Source organism: Budorcas taxicolor, chromosome 1 (assembly GCF_023091745.1).
Source record: "Budorcas taxicolor isolate Tak-1 chromosome 1, Takin1.1, whole genome shotgun sequence".
Lineage (NCBI taxonomy): Eukaryota > Metazoa > Chordata > Mammalia > Artiodactyla > Bovidae > Budorcas > Budorcas taxicolor.
This window is the reverse complement of record NC_068910.1, coordinates 221,308,254-221,329,267: the sequence shown is the minus strand read 5'-3', so window position 1 is coordinate 221,329,267 and position 21,014 is coordinate 221,308,254. Positions and strand designations below refer to the sequence as shown.

Here is a 21,014-nt window from a genome sequence, read left to right as displayed (position 1 = left end):
ATATATGAAAATGCATAGAACCCAGCCTGGAACAAGTCACACCTAATTTTTGGCAGTAGTAACTTCGGGGAAAGAGAGACCTCTGTTTTTCCTTTACATACTTCTGTATCTTATAAAAAGAAGTACATGGTTTTATTTTTCAATAAAAGAAATAACACAAAATAACCAGTTGATTATTAGACACAATGGACATGAGTCTGAGCAAGCTCCAGGAGGTAGTGAAGAACAGGGAGGCCTGGCGTGCTGCAGTTCATGGGGTTGTAAAGAGCTGGACAGGACTTCAGTTCAGTTCAGTCACTCAGTCGTGTCCGACTCTTTGAGACCCCATGAACCACAGCACGCCAGGCCTCCCTATCCATCCCCAACTCCCGGAGTTTACCCAAACCCATGTCCATCAAGTCAGTGATGCCATCCAACCATCTCATCCTCTGTCGTCCCCTTCAACTCCTGCCCTCAATCTTTCCCAGCATCAGGGGCTTTTCGAATGACTCAGCTCTTCGCATCAGGTGGCTGAAGTATTGGAGTTTCAGCTTCAACATCAGTCTTTCCAATGAACACCAGGACTGATCTCCTTCAGAATGGACTGGTTGGATCTCCTTGCAGTTCAAGAGACTCTCAAGAGTCTTCTCCAACACCACAGTTCAAAAGCATCAATTCTTCGGTGCTCAGCTTTCTTCACAGTTCAACTCTCACATCCATACATGACCACTGGAAAAACCATAGCCTTGACTAGATGGACCTTTGTTGGCAAAGTGATGTCTCTGCTTTTGAATATGCTGTCTAGGTTGGTCATAGCTTTCTTTCCAGGGAGTGAGCGTCTCTTACTTTCACGGCTGCGTCGCCGTCTGCAGGGATCCTGGAGACAGAACTAACGGACAGCGAACATGCTTCAGAAGAAAAGCGGCTCCGAGGATCCGCGTGGATGCAGACCCGCCTTTCCCTTGCAGAGTCTTTCAGGAATATGTGTTCTCTAGTTTTGCCTCTGGAAATAAGCTGCTCTTGAGTCACTTTTGTAAGGAGGTTTTCCTACAACCCTAATCACCAGCAGGCTTGAGGGCTGCATGTGGAGATATGGGGAGATACCCGACCCCGCCCAGGGGCTGGAGCCCAGGGGGGTCAGGACGCGCTTGAAGGCGCCGCCCCAGAAACCCCCCCACCTGGACGTGGCCTGGGGAGATGTGGCTGCTGGGAGCGAGTGTGCGGCACGCCTGCGTGCGTGGTGCGGATTACAGCGCAGCTGACGGCCCAGCTGGAGACAAATTAAAAATCCCCCTCAAAACAATTGAAGGGACTGCCCTGGCGGTCCAGGGGTTAAGAGGTCTCCTTCCAGTGCAGGGGGCACAGTTCTATCCCTTGCTGGGGAGCTAAAATCCCACGTGCCTTGCAGCCAAAAAACCGAGACAGAAACAGTATTGGAACAAATGCAATAAAGACTTTAAAAACGTCCGCATCCAAAAAAAGGAAAAGCTTAAAGCAACCTAACTGAGCAGCAAGAAATTCAGATTAAAATAACCAAATACCATTTCTTACCAAACTGGGAAAGAGTTAAGGAGGGGGTTGAGGGCGGCAGTGATGCCCAGGAAGCTGGACGAGTTACCGGAAGCAAAACCTAGACAGCGTATTAAACAGAAGAGATGCCACTTTGTCAACAAAGGTCCGTGTAGTCAAGGCTATGGTTTTTCCTGTGGTCATGTATGGATGTGAGAGTTGGACTATAAAGAAAGCTAAGCGCCGAAGAATTGATGCTTTTGAACTGCAGTGTTGGAGAAGACTCTTGAGAGCCCCTTGGACTGCAAGGAGATCCAATCAGTCCATCCTAAAGGAGATCAATCCTGGATGTTCATTGGCAGGACAGATGCTGAACCTGAAATTCCAGTATTTTGGCCACCTGATGTGAAGAGCTGACTCACTTGAAAAGAGCTTGATGCTGGGGAAGATTGAAGGCGGGAGTTGAAGGGGATGACAGAGGATGAGCTGGTTGGATGGTATCGCTGACTCAATGGACATGAGTTTGAGTGAACTCCAGGAGTTGGTGATGGACAGGGAGGCCTGGCGTGCTGCAGTCCATGGGGTTGCAAAGAGTCGGACACGACTGAGCGACTGAACTGAATTGAACAGAGGTGGAGCTTGAAGGATTTTATCCCAAGAACAAGGGCAAATCTGTCACAAGGCTCCGGCAGCAGGGTCAGCTCTGCATGCTCCGAGGGGGTCGCGCTGAGGGGCACCCAGGCTGGAGCGGGGAAGAGCAGTCCCCGCCCAGGGGGCTCCTGCGGGCCGCGTGCCTTGGTGCCCAGAGGGGTGATCGCAGCAGGGAGGGGCTACGTGGGGAGTCGGGGGTGTGATCGCAGTCCTGAAGGGGAGGACAGGTGAGATGGTGGCGCCCGTGTCAGCGCGGGTTCAGTCAGTAACGCTGAAGCCCACGAGTGACCGAGTGAAGGTTTTACTGTTGAAATCTGACCTTACACAGTTTGTGGAAGGAGCCGGGCACACGGACCTCCGGGACAGGCAAGGGACAGGGGAGTCCCTGACAAGCCTGAGAAGCCGAGAAGGCCCAGCTGCGGAACGGGGACGCTGGCAGACGAGTCTGCAGGGAGTGTCTGCCTTTGGGGCTCCAGAGGCAGGAGCTGCTGCGGATTCATCAGTGCTGAGAGAACCGGACAAAGAGGAAGCTGCCAGGCGCCTCTGCACCTGCAGTCACTCGCTGAGCCACGATGGTGCTCAGGGGTGCTGCCCCCAGGCTCCCTTCGCAGCCAGCCCTAATCTGGAACTGCAGGGAAAGGGACCCAGGCCACCATTGTCTCCAGCCTCAGCAAGTTAACGGTGGAAGGCGATTCTGGAGGAAAGCGTGTGAGAGCTCAGTGGTGGCTGTCTCTTTGCGACCCCGTGGCCTGCAGCCCGCCAGGCTCTTCTGTCCATGGGATTCTCCAGGCAAGGATTCTGGAGTGGGCCGCCACACCCTCCTCCAGGCGATATTCCCAACCCAGGGACTGAACCCAAGTTTCCTGCATCTCCTGAAATGGTAGGTGGATTCTTTTTTTTTTTTTTCCCTGGTTTATTTTATTTATTTATTTTATTTTACTTTATTTTACTTTACAATACTGTATTGGTTTTGCCGTATATCACCATGAATCCGCCACAGGTGTACACGTGTTCCCAATCCTGAACCCCCCTCCCACCTCCCTCCCCATACCATCCCTCTGGGTCATCCCAGTGCACCAGCCCCAAGCATCCTGTATCCTCCATCAAACCTAGACTGGCGATTCGTTTCCTATATGATATTACACGTTTCAACGCCATTCTCCCAAATCATCCGGCCCTCCCCACCACACCACCTGGGAAGCCCAGAGGAAAGGTAGTGAGCTCCATTTGGATGCATAACTTCGGGTTGACTAGGGTATGTGCCCGTAGTGACGTCAAGTATGTAGCCAGGCTTGTCCAATCTTCAATATGCAAACAAGCTACTCTTGGACTCCAGCTCTAATCCAGCCCAGGGTGAGAAAGTGGAATACAGCTGTGGATTGAGAATCTAGGAACCAGGCTTCCCTGGTGACCCAGTGGCTAAGACTCTGCTTCCATTGCAGCGAGGCAGCTTCAAAGATCCCGAGAGCTGAAGGCATTGGCCAGGAAGAGGTCAGCCTCAGGAACCAAGTCCAGGAGAAGGCGGGCGGGTACAACTTTCAAGCGAAGATTTGCAGCAGCGAGATGGAGCGGACAGGCTCTCCAGGACAAGGGAGGAAGGCGTGTCCTGGAGAGATGGCCCAAGATACCTTCCCCCTGAGTGGGAACACAACTTGGTTGACAGTCAATTAGCGGACATGAATTGATAGGCACTCCTTTCATTTTTTGGATCTGATCATGCAGACGTAAGGCGGCATATTCAATGCATGATCCTGCTTGCAGAAATTTCAAAGACAAGTTTGTTACTTAGCACAATCTGTGCCCTTATTGCTTCATAGTCCTTCAGAATCAGTCCGTTCTGACTGAGGTTCCAGAAGACGCAGCAGACATTCCACACGAGGAGGTCCGTGACCAAGCCAGGGGGCCCTCCCCCTGCCGTCAACACCTCGCCATCACCCCACTCCCACCGCCACCGTTGGCAGGCAGTGGAGGGACAGGGGCCGCGGAGCGCTGCTGAAGAGCGGGCGAAGGAAGGTGGCAATCCCAAAGCAGCATGGAGGCGAACAGTGCTTTCAGGTAATTTTTCTTTCCATTTGTATCGGATAACAAATGTAGTTAGGAAACAATTATATCTGCAGTTTCCTTTTCCCTCCAGTTTCTCAGTCGTCAGATGAAAGCGTGACTTCCTGGTAGACTATGTTCACGGAAGAGGGATGTACTGAAAGCGCTTCTGTCTCTCTTGAAGTGAAGTCGCTCAGTCGTGTCCGACTCTTTGCGACCCCATGGACTGTAGCCCCTCAGGCTCCTCCGTTCATGGGATTTTCCAGGCAAGAGTGCTGGAGTGGGGTGCCATTTCTACCGTTTCCTTTTGGGCCATGCCGCACAGCATGGGGGATCTCCTCGCACCGGTGACTGAGCTGGTGCTCCTGCATTGGGAGCTCAGGGTCTGTTTACTCTTATTCTTTTCCTTGAAAGAGTCTTTATTTATTTTTCTTTCTGGCTGCACTGGGTCTCATTTCTGCCTGTGGGCTTTCCCTGCTGCAGTGAGTGTGAGCTCCTCTCCAGCCGCGAGCAAAGGCTTCTCGCTGAGGCGGCTTCTCTCACCGCACAGCGCAGGCTCCAGGCGCTCCTAGCTGTGGTTCACGGGCCCCGCTGCCCAGTGGCAGGGGTGTCTTCCCCGGCCAGGGATTCTCAGGCCCTGGTCAGGCAGATTCCTAGGCCCTGGGCCTCTGGGGATGGCCTCTCCACTCTCACTCTGCTCTTTCATGCTAGCAGTTCTGATGGTACCAGTTTCCATGTTTCCTTCAGTTATTGTCTGTTTCCATACGAGGCTATAAGCTCAATCGCAGACGAGGCCTTTGTTCACCTCTCTGTCCCGAGCAAATAAAGCAGTCCCTGGCAAATGGCAGGCCCCTAGTGCTTGTTGAATGCACGAACGGGCGTGTTGCTTTCCCAGGACGGCTCCACGTGAGACAGAGTTGTATTACGGCTGTCCTCTACAGACGGGCGCATACGTGCTGGCACAGCTTGCTGTTTATTCGGAGGCTCTAGGTCTCACTACAGAGTTCGTGTGCCTTATGTACGGTCCAAACAGCTCAACAAGCCTCAGAAAAACTGTATTCTTTACATGAACGTGAAAGTGAAGTCGCTCAGTCGTGCCCGACTCTTAGCGACCCCATGGACTGGAGCCTACCAGGCTCCTCCGTCCATGGGACTTTCCAGGCAAGAGCACTGGAGTGGGGGCCATATTATGCAATAACAGCAGTTAAAAGATATTTGATATACACTTTGGTCAGAAGAGCTGAAAAGTTTTGCCATTTCCGGTACTTCTCGGCTTGCCTGTCCAGCTCCCTGGCTGGGTCCTCTTCCCCCTCCTGCCTGCTAACTTGTCGCCCCGTGGGTTTGCCTTGGAGCCTTTGCTGCTTTTTCTCAGCTGGTTCTCGAGTCAGCTCAGCTGTCAGCGTGCCCCTTTCCTGTGCAGATGAAGGGCTGGGCCCTCGGTTGGGCACCGTCACGGGGCTCTGCGCCGGCTCCAGCGGACCTGTCTGGTTCTTCATATAAGCGTGTGGATGAGGCCAGAGACTCCTCCCCTCATCGCTTCAAGGCCAGGATACCAACTTGATTCCTAAGTTGCACTGTAGCTGGCCTGTGGCTGGCCTGCGGCAGACACTGAAGAAGTGAATGTGTGCTAAGTACTGAAGTGATGAGTGAGATTGATGAAATTGGAGGATGTGCTTAAAAATACTCCAGTAAAGACATGAGTAAAATAAGATAAAATGTGGCTGAGGACACAGAAGCAAGAGTGAAAAAATGTTGATAATGGTTGGAGCTGGCGATGGGGGCTCATTGCGTGTTTCCATTCTTGTGTGTTGTTGAAATTTTCCATTAAAAAAGAGAAACAAAAATTGGTTGGTGAGGCAAAGCCAGGAAAGTTTGCTAATAGGGTAATAGATCAACGAGCATTTATGAAGTAGAAACTGGTGACTGAAATGTTACCGTAGGGATGAGTGGCTGCATCCGACAGAGCTGTGCGCAGGGATTTAAATACACATCAGGAGAGCAGTGCGTTAGATGCTCCCGCATCAGATACATCTCCCACCCGTTTTCTTGAGAGTGCTTTAATTAGGACAAAAGTGTCTTAAAAAATTATTATATCTCTTTATATTATATATATTATATAATATTACTTTATTATTAGGAAAAAATTAAGTACAAAAATAATTATGCTTATACTTGAAATCACATTACTAAGGCTCAAGCATATGCCTTCACTTGCCCGGATAAAGTATTATGCTGATTTCTTTATTTGTTCTTAGAGGTCTATCTGGCATCCTAGAGATTTTGCCTAATTTCACTCGGGCCTACACAGGCCAGTGACCAATTCCTTGGGTTGATACTCTGTGTTTCGGAGGAGGAATCACAGAAAGAGCAATCAGAATATTTTAGAACAATATTAAATTTCGAAGAGTCAAAGCAAACTGCAAATTGCCTCATTTCAGGCATGTAAATACCTTTCATCCTGTTCGCAGAGTGTTTTGGAAAGCAAGGCAATTGTGCACGAGAAAACCAACAGCTGATTCAGAGGATGAAGTCCCAGTGACATGGAAAAGAAAGCATTTTAAAAGGAAGAAGAAGAGGCCCCCAAAAGAAGTCTCTGAGCAACACTCTCCAGTGCAGGACTGCAGCGAGACGCTCACATTGCCCTGCTCCGTTTGCAAGCGTGAGGTTGACCTGCCTGGAGTTTTCTTCCACAAGAAGGAGCACGTGGCTCTGAGCACACTGGGCTTGCAGTGGACGGGCGGCAAGAAACCAGGGCTCTCAGCGGTCATAGGCCTGAGACAGTCTGCCATTACTAAGCTGCTGTCATCTTTTGCATTCAACGAGAAAGCCTTGCAGAGCATTAATAATGCTTTTGAGCTACTGTGGAAGAGACAGATACCAGCATACTACAAGATTATGCAGAGCATTTGTGAGAGCTCCATATATCCTCAAAAAATCGATCACCTATTAGTTAAAGGAGCAGCTGTTTGCGAAGACAGGAATTCTACATGGAGAGTTGACATGAATGATAAATTCATTGTCGTGAATAATTTTGGCAGGAAACCCAATGTGTGTTTTTTTGGTTTGTTTGATGGACATCACGGGGCCTCAGCGGCCGACTTGACCTCAGTGGAACTCCCGGTTTTACTCCTCCATCAACTTTCCAGACTTGATCCTTCCTACCAAATGACCTCAGAAGAGCAGAAAGTAATCAGTTCTTTCAACACAGTGTTTAGTGACGACTACAGAGCTGTGGAAGACTCCTTCTCCTCCAAAAAGAAAAGGACAAAAGGAATGAAGAGCGTGTATGAGAACATACACAAAGCCTTTGCCAAGGCGTTCTGGAGAATGGACAGGCTTTTACGTCTCGGAAGGAGGGAAGTGTCCAGGGTCCGATGGAGCGGCTGTTCCGCAGTCACTGGCATTCTGGAAAGCAGTGTTGAGAGTCCCGAGGCCAGGAGGTCTCGGGGAAGAACCAGTGACGTTGGTGCTTTGGCAGATAGACACCTTTTCCCGGGGATGCCCAAAACCTCCACCGGGGTGCTGCACATTGCAAATGCTGGTATGTATATCGAATGGCGGCAGACTACATCTTAACATGTTTTATTCCTGGCAGCGAAACCTCTCATGCTTCCGGAATTATCTACGGATCTATTATTTAGTGACTTATTCATGCCTAGATATTTCATTGACCAGTTTAAGAAATCAACAACCACAGTTTAGATTCAGATTGCAGGCACAAAATGAATTGTAATTATTTCTCAAAGAGGCACGTATATGAAACAATGTGATCCAAATATGAAGTTTTCTAAATGGGGTAGTCACACAGCAGTTGATAAAGGCAAAGCAAATCTATTACACTTGCTTAGATCTGAATGGAACCAAAACCTTTCCCACACTTCCCTCTTTTGGGAGAGAGGAAAGTTCTCTGAGTGGTGTTAATGTAGCTGCTCAAAGTGGTTAGTTACTCCGGTAACTAACATGTTTGCAAAGGTCATTCTTGTGCTCACGGGCCAAGCCACCTCAGTTTCGTCTTAGAGGAAACAGTCGTTCACTACTCTGCGTTATAGGTGTGGGTTTTTTCTCTTCTCATCTTTTTTGCTGCACCACTTGGCATATGGGGATCTCAGTCGCCCAACCAGGGATCGAACCTGTGTCCCCTGCACTAGGCCAGCCCCTAGGCATATATATGCTTCTCAAAAGACGTGGCTGGAGTCTTTCATTTCAAGAAGCAATTCTTTTAAATTTTATTTTAATTTGTATTTATTCATGCGTTTTTTTGTGGCTGTGCTGGGTCTTCTCGGTGCAGAGAGCAGGGCTGCCAGGCCGTCTCACGGCGTCAGTTTCCCTCGTTGCTGAGCTCATGCTCAGCAGTTGTGGCGATCGGGCCTAGCTGCCTCACAGCACGTAGAATTCTCCCAGACCAAGGATCGAACCTGTGTCCCCTGCATTGGCAGGCAGATTCCCAACCGCGAGGGACGTCCAAGAAGCAATTCTTTCGACCTGCAGTCTAAAGTTCTAGCTATGGAGCTTGCCAAAATGGAAAGCCTGGAGTTCAAAAAGTTTCAGCCAAGTTAACCTGAGTTCCACGAGACGCTTAACCAGGGTTCCTGGGCAGAATTATTATTAAGGACAATGTCCACTTATTGAATATTGAATATAGAGTGATTTGTCACGTGGTCTTCCAAGAATTCTCATATCTAAGGATATCTAAGTACCGCTTTTAAAAAATACATATTTGACATGTGACATTCTGTCAGTTTAAGAGGTACATGTTAATTTGATACATTTTTATATTGTAACATGACTGCCACAGTAGCAGTAATTACCACTTCTATCACATTACACAATTCTCATTTCTCTCCAGCGGCTGGAAGTTCTAGTCTCTTCGCAAGTTTGACGATTAAAATATATATGTTCTCTCTCTTCCCGATACTGCGCATTCCATCTCTAGGACTGATTTACTGACCATTGTAAGTCTGGATCCTTAAACAACATCTGTTCTATCTCTTTCTCAACCCCTGCCACCATTTCTAAGTGGTGTTGACTCGATTTTCCAGATGAGAGAATGGAAACTTGAGAGGTGAAATTATCTGTTTAAGGTGTCAGAGGTAATAGGAGCTGGAGACGGAAATCAAGCTGCCTCTGAAGGGGCCTGTTCTAGAGTCTGAAGAGTCTGGGCCTCAGGGAGGAGGACCTGGACTCCAAAGCAGGGCTAGATAGACCCACCGAGGCCATGACAATGTCAAGGTTCCTGGAAGCTGGCCTGCTTCTGGCCTAGCTCTGGCTGTGAGCCCAAAGCGAAGACTCCAAATTAAGCAAAATCAAGGGGGCAAGCGCAATGCCAGTCTCCTCAGGGTCTTTGCCATTCCTCAGGTTCTACCCTGAGGTTCCAAAGTGCTTCAGAGCAGGCTTCTTCAGGGGTGGAGGATTTTCGGCTTTCAGACTAACCTGGGAACTGACCCATATCCTTGGACTTGGGACCTCTGTTAGAAGGTATCATTTGACATCAGGGTTCTTGGAAAATGAAAAGAAAATTTATGAGATATTCAGTAAGGAGATGCCATCATTAAATGTTGAGTTTACTCTGATTCATTATTTCCAAGCTCACTCACTGCTGTCTGGCAGGTCCTAGTCTCCAGGTCAAACATTTGTTGGCTCTAACTTACAGGAATTGTGTGAAATAATTGTGTTGAAATGTGTTAATTGTGTTAAAATGGTTTCATTTGAGCATCCTTCATTTTAACAGAAACGAATAAGTAGAGGAAAAAAATTCAACCAGTGAAAGAGAGGTCATGATTTATAATATGAAAGTGCTCCTAAAAGAAAGTAATTTAAGTGAGTTACAAAAACATAAATTTGGACACAAATTTATCAGGAGCATAGTTTGTATTTTATAAAATATGACCTATATAGCTAGCAAGAAAATTCATTTTTCTTTGTTTGAAATTTATCAAGTACCAGTATTACCATTAACTCTGAAATTAAAACAAAAAGCAGACAAACTAAAAAACAAACCCACCTCACTTTATAATGACAAGCAAACGTGGTGGTGAAGCCATTGAATAAATGTTGAATTTGTGCATGTGGGAAAAGCTTCTTCAGAGCAGACATTCTTGGTTTTTGTTCTTAGCCCTTCTCATTTGCATTGCATTTTATAATTTCTCTTGGTACTCTTTTACTTCAATTAATCCTCACAGGATTAGAACACTAAAAAACGTATTGATATGGAAACATACACTTTTTTCATAATATCAAATAAACCACAAACTTTGTTTTTAATAACCACACTAGTCCTTATAAACATAAAGGATTTTCATTTGATCTTAGATCCTTTTCCCCAGTACTTTCGTTTTTAATACTTCTGCTGACATAAAACTCACAAAGCACAGAAGTCACCCAGGTGGAGTGTACGTCTCCGTGGCCTTCAGTTCCTTCACTGGTCCGGTCCTTTCTCCCCGGCCTGTACTTTGAGATTATTTGTCTTTGAATCAAGCGTCTTCTTAGACAGCTATGGCTGGGTATTGCTTCTCTTTGCTCCCTGCGGTTGCTATTACAAATTTATCGTAAACTTGGTGGCTTAAACTACAGAAATGTATTCTCTCACGGTTCAGAGCCTTCTGCCTCAGCATAACTGGCCCAACATCTCCACGGCAGCGCCCGCTCCCGCGGGGGTGGGAGGGATCTGTTTCCGCTTCTAGCTTCTGCCCGGCTGCCAGCATTCCCTGGCTCGTGGCCACACCGGTCAAGCGTGCCTCCATGGGCACACTTCCCTCTTGTGTGTCTACAGCGAAACCTCCCGCCTGTGATGGCATTTAGGGCCCACCCAGACAATCCCGTGTAAGCATCTCAGGGTCAAAGTCACATCTTCAAAGTCTTTGCCCTTGAAGATAACAGTTCCAGGCTCCAGAAGTTAGGTTCCGACACCCCTGGGGACTTTATTCAGCCTGCCAGTGGGCGGGTTAGCTTGTTCCATTTTGCTAATCTTTCCCTTTCGATTCAAGTTAGTAATTCATTGACATTTAATGTAATTAATTATGGGGTAGGATACATGTCGGACATTTTGCTGTTAGCCTTCTCTTTTTTCTATCATTACTGCTTTCTTTTGTATTAGATATTGTCTAGTTTTCTATTTTGATTTTCTAGATTAAAAAAATTTAGTGGCAATCCTGAAGATTATAATAAAATCTTAAAAACAATTTGGCTTGGATTCACGCCAATTTAGTTTAAAAAAGACGCTCCCAACATCTTTGCTCCAGTATGGCTCTGTTTCCTCCACCCTTCTTTGTACTTTATAGAATCGCATCTTTACACAGTACAAGCCTAAAAACGCTTTATAATTTTTGTCTCATGAGGGCAGGAGACAAAGAGTGCTAAAAAGTAGTTTTACTGTCTTATGTTTGCCTGTATACAGTTGTGCCTTCAACAACATTACTTGAACTGTGTGGGTTTATTTCTATGCAGAACTTTTTCAACAGTAAATACCTGTTACACAATCCACGGTTGGCGGGATCTGGGAATGTGCAGATGTGGGGGCGGGGCTGGCTGCTGGACTTGAATAGCCGCAGATTTTGGTGGGTCTTGGATTCCCACAGATGCATCTTCAGGGAGTCCGGGAACCAGCGCTCCCTGGTACTGAAAGACGGCATCAGTAGCCTTCCTCCTCTGTGGGTGGGTCCAACTTACAGCCTAGTGCTTCCATGTTAATCTGGAAGACTCCGCTCTTACGTCTTGTCCGGCAGATCTGCTGGTGATGGGTTCTCTTAGTCTTTGTTTACTTGGGAACATGTTAATTTCTTCACTGTTAAAAGGATAGTTCGTTCGCCTTTTGACCCTGTCATGCCGCTGCCGTCTAGCCTCCGTGGTTTCTGATACGACTGTTGATCTTACTGAGCTTCCCTTGGCTGTAGGTGATGAGTCACTTTTCTCATGCTGTTTCCAGTATTATTTTTTCCTTTGTTTTTTGACAGTTTGACTATGACGTGTTTAAGGACTGGCCTCTAACTTATACTGTTGCGAGGCTTTTGAGCTTCTTGGATCTTTCTACTCAGGTTTGGGAGATTTCGGGCCGTCATGCCTCCCGCCCTCTCCCCACTCTCTCTCCTCTCACTGTGTGTACGTCGGTGTCCTTGGTGGTGACTCACGAGTCTCTGAGACTCTGTTCCCGTTACGTCATTCTTTCTTTCTTCTCTTCTTCAGACTGGATAACCTCAATGTATCAGTCAAATTTGCTGATTCTTCTGCCAGTTCAAATCTGATTCTGAGTTCATTTTATTGAGTTTTTCATTTAAGAAACTGCTTTTCAAGTCCAGAGTTTTGGTTTGCTTGCTACAGTTGCCACCTCTTTATTGGCAGTTTCTAATCTGGGGGAATCGGTGTTCCCATGCTTTCCCTTTTAGCCATATTTCCCTGTAAACATGTTTATGACTTCTGAGACATTTGTTTTCCGGGGACTGTAATTCTAGTGCCTAGAATTCCTCGGGGACAGTTTCTGCTGACTTCCCTCCTGCGCATGCCCTGTGCTTTGATGTTTCATTGCCTGTCTCACTATTCTTTTTTGTTGTTGTTGGAAAGTGGACATTTAAAATAGTACAGACGTCCTTCTTCTCCAGGGTTTGTTGTTGCTGCTGGTTTGTGACTTTTAAGAACTAATTTTCTAGAGTCTATATGCTGTGTCATGAGTAGACACAAAGTCTCTGCTTGGTTGGTTATGTAGCGTTCAGCTAAGAACTAGATGGTTTCCTTAAACACCTAGTACTAATACATATGCTTCCAGTCTTTCTGAGGGGGTATCCTTGTCTTGTAAACAATAACAGGGGGTTTACAACGCTGCCTAAGCTTTTACTTCCTATTTAGGTCCATCCTGAAGACCATCCACAGGTGAGTCATCAGGGGCTGGTCGCGTCCCGGGCCGGCCCACAGCATGCTGCGCGTGCACCCTTTTCTATTTTTCCGGGAATATATTTGAGCTTTTCAAAACCTTCTACAGAGTCTCACCATTCAGCTGTTGCTTACACAGTTTACTGGGTGCCGGGATCTCGGCATTGCTGCTTCAGGCAGCTGGGCTCTGAAACCATTGCTGCTGATTCTTCTCAGCATACACACTGCTAAGTCGCTCAGTTGTGTCTGACTCTTTGACTGTAAGCCACCAGCCTCCTCTGTCCATGGGACTCTCCAGGCAAGAGTACTGGAGTGGGCTGCCATGCCCTCCTCCAGGGGATCTTCCCGACCCGGGGATCGAACTTGCATCTCTTATATCTCCTGCATCGGCAGACAGATTTTTTTACCACTAACGTCATTTGGGAAGCCTGGCAAACACACCGAGGGTCAGTTATTTGCACAGAGTAAGCTCTGAGTCGGATCAAATGACAACAAGATTGAGAATGGAGCTTTCCTCAGGTAATTGCAATATAGTCCAAATAGTGACGTTTCTCTGAGGGTAGATTTTTAGGGAGGTCCAAAGCCATTCTTTCCCCTGCAGAGGCTTCTAGACTGGACTGTTGATTTTCATGATAAAACTTTTGGTTTTCATGGCTACTGCAGAGCTGAAGAGAAAAGGTTTGGAGTAGGTCAAGTTACAAGGCCATAAACACTTCTACTTGTATTAATACCTACTTTAAGCTGTCTCTTTTCAATAATGCTCAGCTTTTTGCAAGCCTTTCGTCAACTTCCAGCATTCTAGAAAAGTTGGCTTTAACAGCTTTTCACGGTGCTCTCCGTCCTTTTACTGAGGAGCAGATTTTCGGAGATCCTTGCTCTGCGATGGGCTTCCCTGGGGGCAGAGTGGGAAAGAATCCACGTGCCGTTGCAGGCGACGCAGGAGACTCAGGTTTGGTCCCTGGGTTGGGAGGATCCCCTGGACCAGGAAATGACAACCTACTCGAGTACTCTTGCCTGGAAAACCTCATGCACAGAGGGGCCTGGTGGGTTATGGGCCTCGGGTTTGCAGAGAGTTGGACGTGACGAGCGCACAGTCGCCCACGTTGCTCTGCAACAGTCTGACCTTTTCTCCCGGGATGCCGAGTCTGCTGCTAACCACATCGGTGCGTCTTCCGCGCCGTTTCTCTGTTTCCGGCTGTGCCGGGTCTTCGGTGCCGCACAGGCGCTTCTCCGCGGGGGTGCCTGGCTCCTCAGGCGCTGGCGTCTCTGGTGGAGCCTGGGCTCTAGGCACGCAGGTGTCAGCAGCTGCGCTCGGCTCTAGCTCGGAAGTTGTGGCGCGTGGGCTTAGTTGCTCCACGGCCTGTGGGATCTTCTGGGACCAGGGGTTAAACTCGTCTCCTGCCTTGGCAGGCAGATTCTTTACCACTGAGGCACCAGGGAAACCCACATTTCATTTTATATTTTGTATTTTTTATCTTCAGAAGTTTGATTTTTAAAGTTGTCTTCCATGCCTATGGGCGTCCCTGGTGGCTCAGACAGTAGAGCTTGCCTGCAATGCTGGAGGCCTGGGTTCGAGCCCTGGGTCGGGAGGATCCCCTGGAGAAGGGAATGGCAACCCGCTCCAGTATTCTTGCCTGGAAATTCCCATGGACAGAGGAGCCCGGCGAAGTACAGTGCACAGGGTCACAAAGAGTCGGACATGACTGAGCGCCTTCCCTTTCACTTTCTTTCACTTTCCATGCCTGTTTAACTTCCTGAACACTTACAGGAAGTCAAATGCACTCCACTTACAACTTTGAGAGTTCTCTACTGGTTCCAATATCCGTTGTCAGTTCTGCGTTGGTTTCAATGGATTTTTTCCTTTATTATGGGTAGTATTTCCCGACTTATTTGCATGCTTTGTGTTCTAGCTTTTCAGGGCTGCCATAACAAATTGTTCTGAACTTGGCAGCTTAACACAGCAAAAATCCCTTCTCTTATAGTTCTGGAGACTAGCTGCTCCCGATCAAAGTGTTTCCAAGGCCAGGCTGCCCTGAATTCTCCAGGGAAGAATTCTTCCTTGCCTCTTTCAGCTTCCAGTGGATCCAGGCACTTCTTGGCCTGTAGTTGCAAAAGTGAAAGTTAGTCACAGTCGTGTCCTACTCTGGGGCCCCATGGACTGTAGCCTGCCCGGCTCCTCATCCATGGGATTCTCCAGGCAAGAATATTGGAGTGGGTTGCCATTCCCTTCTCCAGGATCTTCCTGACCCAGGGATCGAACCTGGGTCTCCTGCATTGTAGGCAGATTCCTTACTAACAGCCAGTAGGGAAGTCCCATACTCCCAGTATCTGGGCCAAAAACCACTATCCCAGCCAAAACCTCTCCCAATATCTTCCTTTTTTGCGGGGGTTGGGGGGGGGCAGGCACTTGGCATGTGGGATGGGATCTTCATTCCCCACCCAGGGAATGAGCCTGCACCCCCCGCATTTGGAAGCACAGTCTTAACCATTGGACTCCCAGGGAGATCCTTCTGTCTTCACTGACTTTCTACTCTTCTCTCTGTTTATCTCCTCTATGATGATACTTTTTGGGTTTAGGATCAACTTGAATAATCCATCTCAAAACCCTAAATTACACTTGTAAAGATTTGTTTCCAAATAAAATCATATTCACAGGTCTTATAAGGGGGGGTAGTATATGGATTTTTTTTTAACTTCCTGAGCTTTGTTCTAAGGTGGAGTTACTTAGAAACATTTGACCCTTTCAGACTCTACTTTTACAATCTGTCAGATAAATTCAGAGCAGTGTCTAATTCAGGCTGAGGCAAGCCCTTCCTCAGTACACTACTCAGTGACCCACGGGTGTGTTGTTCTAGCCTGACTGCTGTGTCCTCAGCCACGTTCTGCTGAAGGGTCCAATAGCTCTTTGCCAGTGCTGAGGCTGGGGCTTCCTCATACACATGGATCAGGACCTTGCTGACACCCGGGGAGGCATCTCTGCAGACCTCTGGGGCCGGGGCTTCCTAACACACATGGGTCAGGACCTCACTGACACCCCGGGACGCGTCTCTGCAGACCCCTGGCGGTCTCCGAGCACCCTTCCCTCTGGTTCTTTCCCCGGTGAAGTCTGGCTGCCTTGGTCTCCCTGAACTCTCAGTTCTGTCTCAACACAGATCAGAGGCTAAGTCCAGTCACTGTTACCGTATCCTGGCCAGAAGCAGGGAAATTCCCTGTATTAATACTTGGGAGGATTTAACTGAGGCCTCTGTCATCTCAGCTACAGTGGCCACCGCCTGATCCCTGCCTGTTAACACTATCAATCTGACTCAAAATGATCAATTTGCGCTTTTCCAGACTACAAGTACACAAAGGCTGTGCTTGCCAGTGCTTTGTGGTTCCCTTTCTTTCCTCCACGGCTCAGCATCGATTTGGAACTAGTTCATTTTGCTGGCACTCTGGGAGGGCGGATGAGGGGCACGTATTTTTGTTCGGTGTTTCAGTGAGGGCACGGCCGTCTGTGGCCCTAGCTTTGCTGGGGAGAACCACTAGTCTCCCCAAGCCAGCCAAGTCCCAGGCTTCGCTTCCTGTCCCATAATCCTGTGAACAGCCAAGGTCCCTCATTTAGCTCAACAAGCGCTCTCAGCTAAAGGCTGAGCTGTGCTCTGGGCATACTCTGGGGCTCAGCAGTTACAGGTTCTGCTGCTCGGAGAGCGAAGCCTTTCAGTGTATCCGCTATACCAGTTTCTTTACGTCTGGGTGATACATTCTTGCTCACCCTTCCTTTTAACGAGGCCTCAGAAAGGACTCCTCTCCTCCGGGGTGCCCTCGCCCGACACTCCCCCTTGGCTCGGCTCCTTTGCCTGCAGCGTCCTGCGTCCGGGGTGCCCCTTCACTCCCAGGTCCTCTCCTTTCTCATTTCATGGCTGACACTGTGTTTGCAGATCTTTTCATGCATTGTGATTCTATCTAGAAATGATTGTTCTTAAAGATGGCTTAGTCAGTTTCTTTTAAAATTATTTCCAGCTCCATCTTTCCCCCTAAAACACAATTCAACTCCAGAGTCATCTTAAGCAGGAAAAAAAACAAACAACAAACCTGCATTCTTAAAAACATTCACCTTTTGTAGACATTCTCTTCCCCACCTTCCTTATAAGGGGTGGGTTGGTGGTGGACTCATATATACACAACAAATATTTGACCGACAGTTGAGGATGAAGGGTTAAGTACTCTCTAGATGCCAGACGGAAAATGGTGAAGATGTTTCATGCTTGCACATCTTACAAAGACAAAGGAACCTTTCTGGACGTGCAGTGAAAACTGTCTACTTAATTAAGCGTCACTCAGAGAAAAAAGTGACTTAATGAAAGACACATGGACAGAATTGGGACTGATGTCCCATACGTCAGGTTCTGGTCCCAAGCCCTGCTTCTGAGCCAAGCCGTCCTTTTATCCCGGGGCCCTCAGACTACCAGGGGCGCTTCCTTTTCATAAACTGGAGACACCCCGGCAGCTGCAGGAGGCAGCTAACTCACGGCCTTTTGTGTAACGAACACACACACTGTCTTTAAACGGCTCCTGTGTCCTCTCAAAGCAGTGAGTTCCCACTAGACCAGTGTCCCTGCACACGTGGCTTTCTCATCCCCCTGCTCCATTTTGCTCTGAAGAGCGCTGGCTCTCCAGCTATTGAAAGCTGGTAGGTTCATCTCTAGGGATTTGAACTCTCCGTGTTGCTGGTTCACCGATCGTTGGGTGAGGGTCATCACAGTTCACCGTGTCCATTTCCTCCAGGCTTCACAGGGGCCCTTTCTGAAAGGCAATCGTGTGCTCAAACTGCCAAATCTCGCTCTTCTCTTTTGCCTCAATTCTCCAAGAAACGTTGACACTGAGGGTTATCTTTAAATCCCCCTCCAGTCTCCTATTTTCCTCGAAGCTTTTTGCTCATTATTCCACGCTAGCTCTCAGCAATGTAGTCGACGGCTTTCAGCAACTCCGTTTGCAGCTGACAGCTTAGCAGCCCAACGTTCAGGAGATGCAAGTACCAGCTGTCCATCCACTTCCCATTCTGCATGCCAGGAATACTCTTCCAGGGCCTGAGTAATCTTCATCATCCCGTATTTCCTGAGTTACACATAACAGTTGAGAAACAGTGGGTACCCCCCCTTCCTTCAAGCAAAGTCACACAGGTAAGGCTGTGAGGTATTCAGAAGGCAGCGTTGAATAAAGGAATAACTGTCCAAGGAATTAAATAACTCACTCATGCAAGTCAATGGCAGGACAAAACCTGAAGCTATTACTTAGCGTCCTCAATTTCTGAAAGTTCATTTGTGCTGAGCTCAGGGACGTTCACAAAAATAAGATCAACCAAAATGGCATCTCCCTCTCTGCAGCACAACAATAAAGAAAGAAAGGCAAACGGCAGGACAGGCCTTTGCCAAGCCCTCTGCACAGGCAACTAAAGTCAAAACACCAGTTTAGTCCCTTCCGCTGTAACCAGAGAATTGTATTGAGATCTTTTCAGACCACACAGAGGAGACAGTGCTTTTTGCTGAGTGAGCTCTGGCGTGCCACATGCAAATGAAACATTCAGGAAGTCGGTGGATTTCACTATTGTGGGCCCCCGTTTTCAGAGCTCCGGTCGCACTATCTACAAGTGTAGGTACACACAAAGAAATTTCCTAACTTAAAAGAGGAACTGAACCATGTGTCCCGCTAACAGCAATTCAGTTTACGCTGTTGGCACAATAACAACTTACAACTAGCAAAAGCCAAGAATTATTTTACTGACTTATCTTCTGCAGAGTGTCAACAGAATGACCAGCAGAAAAGTTAACAGAAATCGTTAATAACTAAACCACAATTAAATAAGAGGTCATGCAGTTTTGAAGATCATCATTTACACAGTTATCAAGTTTCCAAAATTGTCCACGTAATCATCTTTTGGTCCCATTCAGTAGCTATTATTATTAGATACTATTATCTAATGCCTAGTAGATATTAGCAGTTTCCATTATGTAAATAAGCCAACAGGCTCCCTCTATGCCAGAGCTAATGCTCTGTCCAGATTAGGGGTGTGAAACTTACCCTCTGACACCTAAGTCCCTTTACCTAAAGTATGAGGGGATTCAAAACTAGGGGCTGCAACAACAAAATTCTGACTCCAGGTACAGTACCATGCTTGAAATCAGAATATTGTAATGCAAATTTTGCCTATGATTCCAGGAATATTAATTCTCATAGGTATTATAAACATACAATTATGTTCCTAAAAACTTTGGGAAGATCAGTTTTTCCTAACAAATGAAAAAAAAAAAATGTTCTTTTTTTGTATACCAAAGAAAAGTTTGGTAATAAAACCATCCTCCAAACTGTCTCAAAGGATGACATTTAAATTTTCTTAGGATTTCAATAAAACACACATCACAGGTTTGTCTGAACCATGAGCAAACTCTTAACACCTCAGTTTTCAAAGGGTTTAATGTTGGCTAAATATTATCCACTTCACACACTAACACCATGTTATTTTCTCTTCCCAGGGCTGGCTGAGTGAATTGTAACACACATAACAAACCCAGTAAGATGGATACTAACAGTGGCATTATAATTTTTAATAATTATCCATACCTATAATATATTCAGGTTTTAACTTTAACCAGTTAAAAAACTATCAAACTCCACTCTTAAAAAAAAATCAGCTTTTTAATTGAAAAGGCATTTATCAAAACATTAAAAAAAAGTCTGTTCTATGGAATATAGATTAGAAAAGTTTAATTCTTGATTCTATATATAATACTCAGAAGCTGCTTCATAAAGATTTTCATTATCTGTAGTTTGTTGTTTCAATACTAAATATATTTTAAACACTAAGTTTGCTAAGAGGAATAAATGAGCCTTCCAGTTTGAAATCTGAATTACTATAAATCTAATAATGATGTGAACATTACATATATTAAAAAAAATTTTTTTTTTAATGGTCTGCTTTCTGTCTATGCTCTGAACCAAATTAATGAAGTTAACAGCATGTTTGATGCAACTGGTTATAAATCTCTAGGACCAATTTTTAAAAATCTTTTAGGTAATGTGCAAGCGGTCTTATGCAGAAACGGGAAAGGCTTCTGCTTAACCAAAGAGCACACCACCTGGAACGTGGAGGAGAGAAGGCGGGTGCTCCGGCAGGGAGCGGTCATCAGCGCCAACGTGCCGCACGGCCTCCTCCAGGGGCAGACGGCCACCACACGAGGACTCGGCTTCCATGGGAATCTCAAGCTGAAAAGATTCGTCATCCCAGCGCCTCAGACGATTTCTGTGCCCATAGATGACTTGTGTCAGTTCCTTATCCTGGGCACCAATGGGCTCTGGGGAGTTCTGGACACGAAGGAGGTCACCGCGCTTGCCATGTCGGCTTTCCAAGCACACAGAGAAACATGGGGTCCCGCCGCGGGGAACCAACCGTCACCACCCAGAGGGTCTCTGCTTTGCCCCATCAGTGAACAAACCACATCGAGATCAGATAACATCCACACAGTGTTCCAGCGCAGATCTGGAGAACGGGCGCCAACTGGGGATTCAAAAGAAAACCTGCCAGTTTCAGAACATTCTATCTGTGATCCCGAAAGTTCAGGACCATCTCCACCAAAAAAGACTACTCGTGATCCCTGCAGCGAGGAAGGGACTGGCGGACTGACCAGCGTGGACAGACAGCCGAAAGACTCGAGAGAAAAACAGGGAGGACCCGGCAGTCGGAGCTTCTACGATGGCGCTGCCGCATACGTCAGCCACGAGCTCGTCAATGCTGCTCTAGCGGCTGGCTCCAGAGACAACATCACGGTCATGGTGATACTTCTCAACGGAACCGAGCATCAGCTGCTGACATAAAAGCGCTGGCTATCCAGAGGAGAGAAACATGGAGACAGTTCTTCAATGAGCCAGGTACCAGAACAATGCATCCATTTTTAAGAATGCAGTGAAGAAAATATAGAAGCAGATTTCAGGTAACACAA

At 47.1% G+C, this 21,014-nt stretch overlaps 1 protein-coding gene across 1 annotated transcript; it reads left to right on the top strand.

Annotated features, from left to right (window-relative positions):
* Positions 1-2,371: 2,371 nt before the first annotated feature.
* On the top strand, positions 2,372-20,889 carry PP2D1 (protein phosphatase 2C like domain containing 1). Its single transcript, XM_052645919.1, has 3 exons — positions 2,372-2,505; positions 6,648-7,720; positions 20,090-20,889. Exons 1-3 carry the CDS (start codon positions 2,372-2,374, stop codon positions 20,887-20,889), a joined length of 2,007 nt encoding a protein of 668 aa, XP_052501879.1.
* The last annotated feature ends 125 nt before the right edge of the window (positions 20,890-21,014 follow it).

What these genes read in the sequence shown, in the direction of transcription:
- PP2D1 (XM_052645919.1), top strand. Translation starts at nt 2,372, where the DNA reads ATGGTGGCGCCCGTGTCAGCGCGGGTTCAGTCAGTAACGCTGAAGCCC. An exon ending in CACACGGACCTCCGGGACAG is followed by an intron (nt 2,506 to 6,647) that starts GCAAGGGACAGG and finishes TCCTGTTCGCAG; the next exon opens with AGTGTTTTGGAAAGCAAGGC. An exon ending in GCTGCACATTGCAAATGCTG is followed by an intron (nt 7,721 to 20,089) that starts GTATGTATATCG and finishes AAAATCTTTTAG; the next exon opens with GTAATGTGCAAGCGGTCTTA.